General features: G+C 41.3%; 1 protein-coding gene across 1 annotated transcript in view; it reads right to left on the minus strand.

Annotated features, from left to right (window-relative positions):
- Positions 1-8,825: 8,825 nt before the first annotated feature.
- Positions 8,826-14,964, minus strand: part of ppp1r16b (protein phosphatase 1, regulatory subunit 16B) — a gene marked incomplete at its 3' end in the record, with an annotated part of 77,182 nt that continues 71,043 nt past the window's right edge. Inside the window, 5 exon segments of the mRNA XM_079341086.1 lie at positions 8,826-9,290; positions 9,948-10,095; positions 10,721-10,850; positions 11,289-11,364; positions 11,465-11,590. Of these exon segments, the coding sequence (XP_079197212.1) occupies positions 8,826-9,290; positions 9,948-10,095; positions 10,721-10,850; positions 11,289-11,364; positions 11,465-11,590 (945 nt within the window).

Raw genomic sequence — 14,964 nt, forward strand, 5'->3', positions numbered from 1 at the left:
CATTTGAAATAGTCAGTCCCCGTTCATTTTTGTGGCTTTGATTTAAAACAATACTTTTGATGAGTTCAGAATTAAACATTGCTCTACCACTGGGGGAGATAGTGAAAATGAACGTTTTAAAATAGTCTGTGAATATACTACAGCAACTATAAAAGCAGCAAAGTCCACCATAAAGAATTATTGGAAACCATTCAGGTACAATTCAATATTCATAAAACTCAGTGTCAGGCTGCAGCATGAACCAGAGAAGAACACGTCAATGTTGGAGCAGATCCAGATTCAACTTCTGAACTAGTTATCAATAACTTAAATCCAAACCATAGACTGTAAATATTAATTGATGAAGCCTGAGTGATGCCACCTGTTACTTCAGGAGGCTTTGGAGCCCCATTGATGTCGCTATATGGTAAGTGCTGAGAGCTGGAGCTGAGGCGGTGTTAAGACTCTTGACTAACATTTACATCGTAAGCTACGTGCTTTATTGTGAACAACTGTTGTCCTTCATAAAATCTAAACAGGTGGGCTATCACCCCCCCCCCCCCCCCCCCACACACACACACACACACACACCACCACCACAGTGTGTGCTGATAGAGAATCAGACCAATTTCCTTTTTTGTTCGAGGATGTAAACATGTTTATTTCTGCTGTAATAAAAACAGGCTTTTTTTTTAAATGGCTGTGACTCGTAGTGCTTCTGCAACCGGCCTTAAGTGGACACTCAACAAACCGCAGGCCACTTTAGCATCGGCTTCTTCTTTCAACAACGGAAGTTGCCTCTTGTTCAAAACAAGGACCAGAGTCTTGGCAGCAGTGCTCTCTGAGTGTCTTTCTGTTTTGCTGTGTTTGCTCTCCTGTTGCTTGTCATGTGAATCCTCTGCTAGAAAGGGAACGGAAATTAAGTCAAATATTTAGACTTCTTGGTTAAAATGTGCCATATCAGGCTTACAATTAAAAGTGTTTCAGGTGTTAACGGTTTATAATTAAATCCTGCTTCAACAAGAGGTTTGAGTATATATTGCCATGTGAAGTTTAAACATAATGTATAGTAACTAAAAGCGCACAGGCTTGAGGAGCTCTTAGGACAGCACTTGTAAAACTGTTTTTTTAAAGATGATGGTTAAAATATTGAAATGGTAAAAATCATACATTTACTAGTATTTCCGTATATTTATTTTGTTAAAAAATATCAACCTTGTGATGGATAATGATTCTTGGTTTAACGGCTTTTTGTCATGTTGACTCTACCAGGTGTCAGAAGTAGGCCATGTAACCTAGAGTTCCCTTTTTCTATGAAATGTAGCTGCATGTTAAATTTGGTGGTCACTCACTCATAGAGCTTTAACATTGATTTTAAAGTACTCTCAGTGTAAATGCTCTGACTAAAACAACTCCCCAACATCTTAAATGCGACTTTAAAGTAGCAGAAGCACAGCTGTAACATGCACAACAGTCATCATCACAAAAGTGCTGAGTTGGCATGCTGTTGGTTGACCGATTCCGTCACCTCAGCTCTTTTCACACATGCACTCCTGAAAATTGAAATTCCTTCCACAAATGTAACATCATGTTGATTGTTGTTAATCAATCAAACCATCTACATATTTATAGGACCAATTCAGAACAAATTTTTTCTCAGGAAACTTTACAAAAAGTAGTACTCATTGCTATATAATCTATAAAGACCCAACATTAATCTATGATGAGCACTATTTGGCAAAGAGACAGTGGCATGAGACACTTCTTTTATGAAACAGAAACCTCGTGAAGAACCAGATTCATGATGAACAGCTGTCAGCCGAACTGTGCTGGGTTAGTAAAGTGTGATAGATGGAGATACAGGAAGAAGGATATATAGGGACAAACAACGCAACAACAACAATGGATAATATAGATTGATAGCTACAATGTCAGTAATAATGGTTTCCAGTGTTACATTCCATCAGCATGGCATTAACTGCTGACTGTTAGTTATAGTAGTGTGATGTAAGGATCAAGTGCGACATGACTCAGCAGGAGGCCGTGTAGCTGAGACAGTTAGTGATGCAGAGAGAGGAAGACACACTGAGAACCACACACACACGCTCGCTTATGCATTTAGCACATTTTACAGGTCGACTTGCTCCGTTGCAGCAAGAAAGGAAGTGTCACAGCTCTGGTGTCACACTCAAAAACCAGTTTCTCAGGTTTATCCACATAGACATAAGTGTTGGTATACTCCAATGTTTAATACATTTTTGTTAAAAATCTTATTGTTTAGAGTCAGGGTCAGTTGGTGTGTGTGGTGACTCCAACTGGTTTACATTTTAAAGTGGCTTCTCCCCTCCCCAGAGTGTTATGCTTCTTTATAGGAGAATATGAACGACATTCACTCAAATGTCAGTAGCTGCTGTACTGACATCGTATTTTATACATGAGATTAAGTAAATCACTTGTCTGAGTGATCACAGTTAGGACAGACACACATCAACCTGCTCCCCTCACACATCTTAAATTCGGGTCAAACAAGACACTGCAGCTTTGTTAAACCCAGCAGATCCTGGGAACCAGGCACAGGTTCTAACCCACTGAGCCATCCCTCCATCTGTTCACTCTATTGAGCAAGCTTTTCTATTCGTCTTCAGACATGCTGGCAAGATGGTCAATAGTTGTGGCTTCTTTACAACGCAATGCTTTCAGTCCTGCCATCCTGCCTTCATTTGCATGCCGTCTTTATTTCACCCCCTGCCTTCCTTCCCTCCATCGCTGTCTGAAAAAAAAAAACAACTCTTGGCACTATTTCATTTTTCTACTTCATCCTCCTCTCTCCCCTGACTGCTCCTCATTGCCTTCCATCAGCATTCCGCCGTTTTTGCGTCCTACATGGTGGTCAGTTTGTGTCAGTATGCTCTCCCTGGCACCAATCCACTTCACCCTACACTGAAGAGGACTGAAGGACTGGGACCAGAGCCAGCTGGCCTAGACTCAGTGTAGCTCAGGCACAATAGTAAAGTAAGCTATGCAGACGAGGTTGATGCAGTCCTGATCATGTGCTTTCAGCTCCATTGTCCTCCTCTCTGTCTATATGCTTCAGACATCGTGAGCGTACACAGAGGGGGATTTACACAGAAAGAGGAGTTACTCCTTAACTTTGCTCATTGATGGGTTGAATAATATAAATGTCCCTAAAACTCAATCTATCAACAGACTGGATAATATTAACACAGCATATCACGGCCGTGGTTCTAATCTAACAGACAACACTGAGGCTCTGTGCAGGCTGAAAGATAGACAATTTAATGTTCAGTGTGGAGACATTATATACCATTCAACAGATGTCATAAATTCCTTCCCACTTTGGATATTTCTATACATGGTCTAGAGAATCACATCACCTTTACTCTTTCAATGTCAAACCTCTATTTGAAGAACAATTCCTCATTCCACTGTCAACTGAGGCCATACATTTATACTTTTGGAATACCTATAATGACATTCTTCTCTTCAAATATGGTCATAGCTTCTCAGAATAGAACATAGTCTGCTAACAGTAAAGTCACCTCTACAAAGTGTAACCAAACTGAACGTATTCACAGAAATTCGTACTATCACTCATGAAGCTGAGACACGAAACTGTAACCTAATGTAGATGCTTGTTGAATTAGGCCGTGTTTGCACTCTTTGTGTGTTCTTTGAATCTCTGTGTCAACAAATAGATTGGGCAAGCTGTTTTATGAAAGGGCTGACTTATTTGAGTACTGATAAGCTTCTCCGTAAAACACAGAAGACGATATCTGAGCCAAATGGTCAGCCCCATAAAGCAAACGGTGAAAGAGAAAATTGAAGAGAGAGCAAACAGCCAGTGGCTTCTGGCTTTCACTGAGAAGAAAGAGAAAAACAGAGAAGTCAGGTCCAAATGTCCCCCAAAATGTAGCTCAAAATCAAGTTGGTGAAACATCCTACTTTTACAAGACTGTCTTCTTTCCTTGTCTCTCTAACCCAACTGATCAGAGCAATGACTGCTGGGCAGCCGGAAGAAAAACACTGACCTCACTGACCCTGCAGACAGCGAATGAGAGGAAGGAGTTCAGAAAGAGAGAGCAGCAGGAAATAAAAACAGAGAATCATTGAAGGAAGCAATTGATGCCGAGCCAAGACCCTGACAGCTGTGTGTTGAAGGACGGTCCAGCCTCTGCCGAGTTCAGAACAGAGAGGAGCTGTAGCTGTAGGACAGAGAAAGCCGACATCTCAGGGTGAAATAAAACGTAAGCGACCTTCATATGGCTGATGATGACGATGATGCTTATATGAACTCTTTGTTACCTTTTTGTTAATTTAGATAACAAACGAGATGAAATATTTAAAGAAATAAAACACTGGACTCAAACTCCTTCATGTGCTCATCTGACATGACCAACAAACCACTGAGTTGGTACGCATCATTAAAAACTAGTCTAAGAGATGACGTATCCTTAACTCCAAGGTATCCTTTAAATAGGAGATGATAAAACTGAGTGACATCCTGATTGCTATTGTCACAACTTAATCTTAATGTAGCCTATCCCAAATCGCACCCTGCTTTTTTCTGCTTTTCTTGACCTCCCCTTCTGCTTTAGAGGACAGATCAAGGACATTTAAGTTCTTTTGGCATTAAATGATTTCTTTGTTAGCGAAAGAGCAAAGTGAGGGGTACCCAATAGGGGGAGCAATCAGAGGCGCTGCTTGTCAAGGGGCAGGGCAGTCAACTGCTTGGGACCCCAGACCAGTAGGGTTCCCATGAGGGCTCCCAAAATGTAGACGTTTTGCAGTGACGGTATGAAACCTCCCTAAGGGGGCCCATTTGACGGCGCTTGCTCTTGTTGGCCTGCTAAACTTTGCCTACTGTGAAAACTAGTTTGTCAGTGAAAGTCAACAAAAAAGGAATGAGCTTTCCTTCCCTCTTCCCCTTTTGTTTTTTTTTTGCCTCTGGCTCCAACAGACTCTAGAATCGCCCCTGGGAGCAGGATTCTAGTTGTATATGATGTAGGCCCATTTTATTTTATTCAACCTTTATTTAAACAGGTTGGTCCCATTGACATTAAAAACCTCTTTCCCAGGGAGACCTGCAAGAAGGACTTTCTTGGACATTGGAGTGATTGCATTTTTTTAAGGCACTTTCACATTAGCTTAGTCTTTCTTCATCAGAGGGCTGTGTCTACTTGTTTGACCTAGTCTTTGTTTTATCCAACAAAGAGTAAAACAATTCACGCAAATAAGATATCAAATGTTTCGGGATTTCTGGTTTATGTTAAAACACGCAGAGCACAGTCTTACTGCAAGAAATCCAGTGTACCTGCAAACAAAAAATCTTAACTCACTCAGAGGAGACAATATAAAATTCTCAAAATATACAATTTATTCAAAATATGTTAATGCAACCATCAATATATTCCAGTAATTACAAAATCAGTAGTTTTTTTGTCTTTTTTTAACACCTTATCCTTAATGTCAGCAAGGCTTGCAGACAAACAAAAGTTATGATCTGTTTATAACATGAAACCACAGGGTAATTTTAAACAGGTGACGTCCCTTTACAGCTAACACTGACCAGGTAGTAGTTAAGAATTAATAACTAATGTTATTTATTAGTACGAAGGCAGAATTTCAATTGATTTGATTGCAGTGGACAGGGCTGTCATGAACTTCTGTAATCTCAATGAATTTCACCAAACTAAAAAAAAAGATGATGTCGCTATCTTCTTAATACATTTTAAAATAAAGAAGGAACCCGAAATAGGGGAAATAGAAATCTCTTTGACTGTGACCTAATATTCAGTTGAGTAACAAAATTAACAGACACATTTTCAAAACGGACTTCTGCAGATAATTCCACAAAAAAAAATCAACCACAGAAACAGAAGAGGAGGAGGGGGAAGATGATCCCGACACCTGGACGCATCAATGTACTGTTATACTTCAGCACTTTAACTGTCTACAAGGAATAAGCTTCCCCTCAACAATGTCACGTCTACTAACATGTTCCTCAACAGGATCAACACAGACATGAAAATGCAATTCATGGGAAAAGATAAGGTGATACTGATACGGACAGATTTACAAACACACCTGTACAAATATTTGACACTGTACAGCCAATGCTGTGGGGATAAAGTGGACGTTGCATTGTGGGTAATCACGTTTAAAAGAAACACAAAGATCTCTACACTGGGCGAGAAAGCCTTTCCCCACAGGCTTTGAATGTCCTTCTAAGTTGTTTTTGAAATCATGGAAGACTCTTTGGCACTCACAAGGAGATTAAAGAAGCTGTTCAAAAAAGAGAGTTCAACATTGTCGGGGAAAAATATTCTCTCTCACAGAGAGTTAGATGAGGAGATTGATACCACAAGTTTAACCGTCAGATAAAAATACTTAATGGCACAGAGCCATTAGTAATACTAGAAGTGTTCGTTCTGTCCTACTTTATATTAACATGTCTGCCAAGAAAATGTATGTTATTATTTCATAAATATCTGGTTGAATCTGCGCTAAAAAACAGACATCTTACAGCAGGGTATGTGCCAAATAGGCAGGCAACCAGTGCAGAATCCAGGAAGTTGATGAAGATGCCATGAACTGGACTTTAAATGCATTTTCTTTCATTTTCTTTTCACCCTCTGGACATTTTAAGTTTTGTAAGTACTTGCTATGTTAGCCTTATTTCCCATGTTAACTGTTTTTTTTTAGCACCAATACACCAAGAAAATTCTTGTATATGTAAATGTACTTAACAAACAAAAAACCTGATTCTGATATCCGTTGATGAAGGGAAGAGTTTTCACTTCAATGCAATTAAGCAAACTAGACAATGATCTGTGTCCTGACACATGTATATGTAGCCTTAAACACCAGGATGTAAAGTCACATATTACAGTTCGCTATTCAGCTTGGTTTATTTTACTGTTCCAACACACAATCCTCTGCACAGCAAAAAGGTTACATCGACTCAACTCTCATGCCCGTCTTTGCTTAGCCCATGAAAAGGTTTTTTTTTTTTTTTTCAAATCTCAAAGCACCCTGGCTTCCCAACAACACTTAAGCATATAGTTTAAATTTAAAGGGCCAATGGTATTATGAGTCCCAGTTTTATGCCTATTGCATTCTTCAGTACGAATTAGAGGGATAAGAAAGAGAATTTGATCTGGTCTGCAGCTACAGGCTCCAGTTGTTAGTGTATGGATAATAGAGTAGCATCAATCATCTCATGTAACTCCAAGCAAGAAAGAAAAAAGCATAATTTCACCACACATAAGCGAATTACTTTTAATTCAGCAGAGAAGCTCATTCTGGTCTTTATTACTGGTCATGGTAAGTCTATATTTCCTGTTGAACTCATGATGCATTCAGGGACACCTTTCACAATGCTATGGGCTCGCTACAAACCAAATGTGTTTAAAAAAAAATACTGAGGCAAGCATAGAGTCTCATACTATACTTACAGTTCATTACATAACATTTACAATTTCTGTTAAAGAGACAAATACAGTGACTGGAAGAAGACAGAGCCACACAATGGCCACCAAAAAACCCAAAAAATAACACATCAACAAATAACACTGTTATTTGTAGTGACACAGATCTGAATCCATCCCAGCAGGATGGTTATTGTGTGTGATTTTAAAAACAAGTACATTAATCAGACAGTAACCTTTGTCTACTTCATCTGTTGAACGTTTGATTCTCGCTGTCAGAAGGTGCTTCGCTGGAAGACTCCCCAGCTCTTCTTATATTGCATTCACACTCTCCACTCACCATCCAAATAATAAATACACTCAACTTTAGGAACCACCATTAAGTTTTTTTTCTTCTTTTTAACACATTACATTAATTTCATAAATAAAGAAATGATCATTGTAACCATGTTTGCTTAAATTATCTTAACAAGAGAGCACATTATGCATAATCTGTCAGTTCAGCTCCGATATGAGAGGACAGTGAGGTGACGTATTATACTAACTCACGACTTCTATCTGTCCTGTCATCTCTTGAAGTACACTTCCTGAATATTATAATACTGTTTATGGCGTTCCTTCCCTTTGCTTATACAGGCAGCATGAAAAAAGACATCACTCATCTCCTGCTGCTGCGCTTCGATGTCGCTGATACGATGAATAAAACAAACATCTGGACCCTTCTGTGATTGCGTTCCTGCTCCTCTGAGGACAATAAGAACGTGGCTTAAAAAGCAGAAGAATGTGGTTTGACGAGAACGCGAGTTTGTCTTGCAGAAAGATCTTGTTTTGTTAGGTGATAACCATTCTTTATGTGGGGTAATCAGTCCGTCATCAGTCCTGCAGGCAGAACATGCGTTTTGTACCTAGTGACTTTTGCTGCTCCCTTATCACATATTCTTCACTGTTTCTGGGTAAAAAGTTTAAAAAACTGTCCTCACCTTGATCTTAAAGGATCTTAAAGGTGCACTGAGACAGCAGAGTTACAACTTCTCACACCCTTTCTATTCGTTTGGCATTCCTTAGGGGGAGGCTCCATGAAAAGGACGTTTTAATCAAAGAGTCATCTTAAAAGGAAATAGTGGCACTGCTCCATTTCTTTCTTCTTCTTCTTCTTCTTCTTCTTCATCTTCTTCTCTGCTACACTGAAACACGCCTGCATTCGGGGGAAAGTTGTCATTTGATTCTGTGTGATCTTCAGGCTGAACATCAGTGCCAGGAGAAGTTTGAAGGAGGGGACGAGGGGACACTCAAAGATAGGAAAACACCCTTTTTCCTTCCTTCCTCCTCACGACATCGTCCTTGTTTCCTTCCTCTCTGTGCAAACACTTCCTGTTCTGTCAACAGTCACTTGACCAGCTACGACACGCAGCAGCAGGTCCTCGTCTTCGGAGGCTCCTCCTCTATCGGCTGTTTCAGTTTAAGCAGGGGCGGGTCGCCGCTGGCAGGCGTGTAGTAAACTGCGCTGCCATTGGAGGAGACCAGCGGCATGCGGGGGTCGTCTGAGTTGATTTTGGCATCAGAGAAGGAGTCTGTGGAGCCGTTACCTAAGTGACCATTGAACAGTGGGTGATTCAAAAGTTTGGCGGCAGCCCTCTGTTTCTTGAGCTCCGACAGAGTCTGAGCGCGCTCCCGAGGCAAGGTTTCCTCCTGAGTGGAAACGACCCCGGACTTATCGGACGATGGTGTGTTGCCATTGGACGGCTGCTGTGGCGGCACAGACGTCGTCGTGGAGATGAGGCCGTTCTGTTTGCCGTTGCCGTCTTTGAGGATGGTGGGCAGCACAGGTTTGTCCAGCAGCTCCACAGCTACAGCCGGCTTGACCTGCAGGACATCAGTGATGATTACTTTAACCCCTCGATGAGGATTCTCTTTAGTATGTTTAAATGAACAAAGGACAGACTCTGGACAAACAAGATCCCATTACTTCCTGTGGCACGAACATTTAATTAAACTTACTTCACTGTAGTCAGTGTGTGGAAGCTTAACAGAGCTGCTGAGACTCCTGACTTCAGAAGAGCGAAACAGCATTTGAAGTATGAGGGTTGTCTTTCCTCTACGGGCAGCAGATTACTCAGAGATTTCACTGGCTCTACTGTTGCAAAAGATTCTGTGTGACTTATTTTTCCATTGCGGTTTCTTACTGTTTGACTTTCTTTGACTTACTTTCAAAAATCCTCTCCAACACACCTAGAGCAGAATGTGACATTCAGACTCCTGATGGGGGGGATGATTACGTGCCACACATTAAACAGCGTCCTGCCTGTGCTAAAATGGTCTCTGAATCGTGTCAGCTCTCATATCATGCAGGTGATGTACAGTTTTAAAAAAAACATAATCAAGAGGAGGATGAATTCATCAATGTAATGTGCACTGTATTGTCGTAACACCAGGATTTTAAACTTGGATAATAGACAACTATGTTTCCCATATTTTATGTAGAACACAAGCACCAAGAATAAATGAAACCTGAGTGCTTACGTTCACCACCTGGTGGTTCTCCTGATCGGACTCCTTCTCTTTCTCGTCCTCCTCCTCCCTCCCTCCCCTCCACACGATGGCCTCCGTCTCGTACTCTTTACGGCACAGGTTGTGTCTGTCTGACAGGCTGGCTCTCCGCACCACTTTTCTGTTGACACAGGAAAAACAACACACCAACAAATGTAAATTAAGCATTCTCTTAGCGCGGCAAATATTACTTCCTCGTGTGCTTAAAGGGATACTTCACCCATTTACATGAAGCTGTGTATCATTAGAAACATGGTAGTACTGTTGAATAGTCATGTATCCAACCCTCATTTTGCCCTGAGACGAGAAAAATGTGTTTTTCTTTGCTTGAAAGTTTGATGCAAAAAGCGTCATATTGCATCACATGAAGAAAACTTCCAGACAAAGAAAAAGATATTTTTCTCGTCTCAGGGCAAAATGAGGGTTGGATACATGACCACACTACTACCATGTTTCTAATGATACACAGCTTCATGTAAATGGATGAAGTATCCCTTTAAGGAAACATTTCAAAACTGTTGCGTTTGAGATGAATGAACAATATCCTGCTCATGTTTTAAAGCTCTGACAGAGCAGACATTAAAACATCTACACAGAAGCCAGAGTAATAACACACAATAACTCCCTTCAGTGATAAATCAGTCTGTAAGATTGATATTCAAATTCAAGGAAAGGGAAGCCACTGCTCCATTTAAAAATACCATGTGTAGCAGTTAGCAGTACGACCAGCAGAGGTCAGCACTTACCCGCGGCTCCCTGCACTGGACGTTCGCCTGCATAGAGAGGTCTTGTGTTTGAGCTGGGACTTCATGATGATGTCATGTTTGTGTTTCAGGTCAAGCAGGATGGCTCTGAACTCCTCATCCTCACACAGATCTGAAGATGAGGAGGATGAAAGCAGAAAATGACAGCGTGTGTTACTTTCAAATGCAAATGTGCATATTGTGTTTAAATGTTCTAAGAGATATGAATAACATAAACAACAACCTATATTCATATTTGTTTGTAAAGTCATCTGTTTTAGTGATTCCAGTGTCTCATTCTGATTTTTTTGATCAGCATAGGTTCTAATCACCAAAAATATTCAATCTACAACAAGTAGGTAGCAGTGCAAAGGGCCCAGCATAGGTTCAAATTGTGGGTTTGTTCTGTTTACATATTGATTCAAATTCTGCTATAGGTCAATTAGAAAACTTGCATTGACTCGACAAGCAGGAAATGAGACCCTGCAGGGACGAGGCATGTTGTTTTCTCAGCCTCCCACCAGGTGTATTGATAAGTGTGAGACCGAGGCGTGTCGAGGTGTTAATGTACCGATGGGGGTCTCCTCTAGGAAAGTCTTGGCATTGAGACTGGCTCCATGAGACACCAGCAGCTCTGCCACATGCATCTGAAACAAAACAGCAGCAAACAATATTAATTGCTGGGAAACCTCAAAGTGAGTTTGAGTTTGTTTATCTGTTTCCTGTTTCCTGTTGTGTTCACCTCACCTGACCCCAGCAGGCTGCAGCATGAAGAGGCTGCCATCCATCCGTATCTCTCAGGTCCATGCGAGCCCCCCCTTCCAGCAGCAGCTCTGCAGCCTGCACATAGCCATTTGCTGCCGAAATGTGGAGCTGCAAGGACAGAGCAGGAACAAGGGTTATATTTCTCTAGAGCACAAAATCTGCTTTCAAATCATCCTTTAAAATGCCCATATAATAAGGATACTCGCTGCACCTGCAGAAATCGACTTCAGATAAACCCTCATGTCCTTGTTTGGCACATTCATTCAACTTTAATAAATACTCTGCAAGTGTATGAGATGCTGGATTCTGCTGGAGCAGTAGATAAAAACAGAGGAACAGTCATTAGAAGATATAAAGTGATCCTGCTGGCCTGAGATAATCCGCTCTGCAGGTCACAAACTCACATGTACGGAATAAGGAAACAATTACACAAGGAGCTGATAAGATTAAATCCCTTGAGATCTTCTTTTGATCATAGTTGTCAGATTGTTAACTCGATATGGAAGTCTGGTACAGACATGCAAGTCTCTTCCTAACAATACAAGCTCCGTTTTGGAATCCACATAATGACATTTTAACGTTCACTTATGTGTCTTTGAGCCACTTGTAAGTCAGCACATCATGTTACCTGCGTCTCTCTCTATCCCACTTTCCGAACCCTGCACAGTTCGGCAGATGGCTGTTCAACATGAGTCTGGTTCTGCTCATTCATCTTATCACAAAGTACGGATAAGTGATTGGAAATATTTGAAGTTTTAGCACTACTTAAACATTAGTAGGCTAGTAAGCATACTTTCTTCTTATTCCTCATGGTGGCACTAAAGGAGAAGTCAGGGGGTTTATTTATTTATTTACTTGTTGAGATATTTCTGTCTGGGCCAAAGTGGAGGAATGAGGGCCAAGCAGAAAGAATCACAAATGCCAAAAACCACAAGTTTTATAATGTCTGGATTGTGTCACCGTGTTATGGTTTCCTCTTGGTGATTCAGTTTCCTCTCACAGTACCACTAGCAGCCTGACTGAGAAGTATGCTGGGATGAGCTCTCTCTGCCTCGTCCAGTGTTTGGCCTAACGGCTAAAAACATGCATGGAAGGTGTATCGGAAAAGTAGAACTTCCAGAAGGAGGTCTGAGTTGCATGTTCAAGCATGAGAGTTTCCTTTTTAGGACGGGCAGGGGATCTCAGGAGGCAGTACAAGAAAAGGAAACATGGAAATGACGGACAAGAGCCCGACCCTTTGATGACAGTTTTTTGCCGTTATTTCAATGCTACTGAATACATTCACAAACGTGAGGTTAGGAACATAGTTGCGAGCAGGAAAGAGAATGAAACAGTCTCACTACGTGTGTGACAATCACACCAGTCGCTCCAGTGGCCTCATGTAAACATCTTTTCAGAGCTGTGGCAGGTCTACTCTACATTGAATAGGACTGGTATCCTCCAGGGCAAGAACCTCAATGTTCTGGTACGCGTCACAGCAACCTCATTGTGACCAGACATCCTCATCTTGTCAGAGGCCTCAAGCCAGCACGCCTTAATAGACTTGATTAGCCCTGGGAAGACTACATAATATAGGCTTGCCAAGTACCAGGGTCTACCTGAGGACTGAAATAGGGGTGGTGATATCACTGCCATCAAGTGGAAGTATGTAAGGAAAGCTGCAGAAGCTATGCAGGCTGCTGTCTCCACAGGCTCTACACATTGTTGGAAATGAGAGGGCTGCTTAAGAGACCAGCCAGAGAAAGCCTCCAGGTGGCTGTAGATAAAGAAGGGATATCCATTAGCACCCATTATGGGGCTAACCCCGGCTGGGTCCCCTTGTGGGGGCTGTGTGAGGATTTTTGAGACCCGACACATCCAGTAAAGCGAGGAAATAATCACCTGATGATGTGTCCCACTTTGCTTTTGGTGCCCTTTTTGTCCAATTTTTTTGTCACACCAAAACACTATAGGTGATCATTCCTTGTTTTCTCTCTCCCTGTTGAAGTGAGGGATTGTTTGTTTGCACCAGTTTGATCAGCAACTACAAAAGATCATAATCTGCGTTCCTGGCTGCACCTCAACACTGGAGCGCAGATTGTATTTCCGCGGAAAACAAAAGATTAGCTTTACATAACTTCCTATCAGTTCCAGGTCTCTTCCGTTCGTCTCTGCCAGCAGTTTTAATAAGGCATGCTCCAGTTTGCTTCATCATGTTCGAATAGAGATTATTAGGACACATAGCGCAGAGAAACAAGCAGCTCAATCAGACAATCTGTGGTAAGACTTTAAAGCTTAACAGGTTATTTTGGGCTACTACCATGTAATGTCCCCTGGCTATTTTGATCCAGTGATCTGTCACTGTGTTTCTACTGCAAAGCTAAATCCCTGATAACACAGTAAAGACTTCATTGAGGCATCTGTGCTTGACACAGTTTATGCAGATGCTTGTTTGTGTCCTACTTCAAAATAATCAGGTGACTATCCTAAAAACAAAATTAATTCACTGACCACTTAAACTGGGACTATTTCCCCCCAAAAAACAAAAACAAAATCCACTCAAAATGTTTCTTATATGCTTCTGACAAAACAGGATGGATATAAGCAGTCCCCAAACCAACAACATGATTGACCCATTGATTTTAAATGACACTGTTTGCCAGTTTGCATGCGAAAAAAGCAGCCTCAAGAATTTAGTGCGTCTAAATTTGACAACAGAGCACCATGTATACCTAGTACTGATTAACTCTAATATTGTTCTAGTGTGAGTCTAACTCAGGTTCATGAAATCAAAAGCAGAGGCACACAGTAAGAATCCAGCACGCCAAGAAGCTGATGAAGGTAGTGAGTGCGGTAGCAAAAGGGTTTGTAGTGCTGGATGATCTCAGCATCACACATGTTCAGCTACAGTAGATGAGGGCAAGATGAAAAACTTCTTCTGCCCAAAGCTTGTTCAACTCTGTCGGAAGACACAAGTACATTGCAGCAGTTTCATGGTTTTCATTTTGATTGATAGTAGTCACAAAGTAGCTTCTTGCAGGACCAACCCAAGGCAGAGCCACGTTTCGGTGGCTTGAGTCCAGAACTCAAGAAATATTCATAATGTCACAAAAAACAGCCTGTTTTTCAACTTCCTTATTAACTTCTCTCCGTAAGCAGTCATTGTTGTCTCTCTCACCTGCTCAACCACTTCCTGTCTACTCAATGCCTCACACTAGAAACCGCCGGATGAGTGGAGACTTGATATGGTGTTCAGGTTCAGATGGGACCAGCTCTGGTTTCATGATAGACGATTGCTCATAATAAACACTGATTATTATTTTTTGTACATATCATGATCATTTTGTTCTGTTATGACGGGTCTCTTTTTCTTCTTAATCCAAGCCAAGTTGTTTTTAATGATGAATCCGAAAATAACAATGATCATTTGGCCTCAGATGGTTTCACACTCTGTGCAGTGTTGTGCAGCCACGAAAAAATAAATGATAATCAATGTGTTTCCA

This window comes from Symphodus melops (genome assembly GCF_947650265.1).
Source record: "Symphodus melops genome assembly, chromosome: 4".
NCBI classification, from domain to species: domain Eukaryota; kingdom Metazoa; phylum Chordata; class Actinopteri; order Labriformes; family Labridae; genus Symphodus; species Symphodus melops.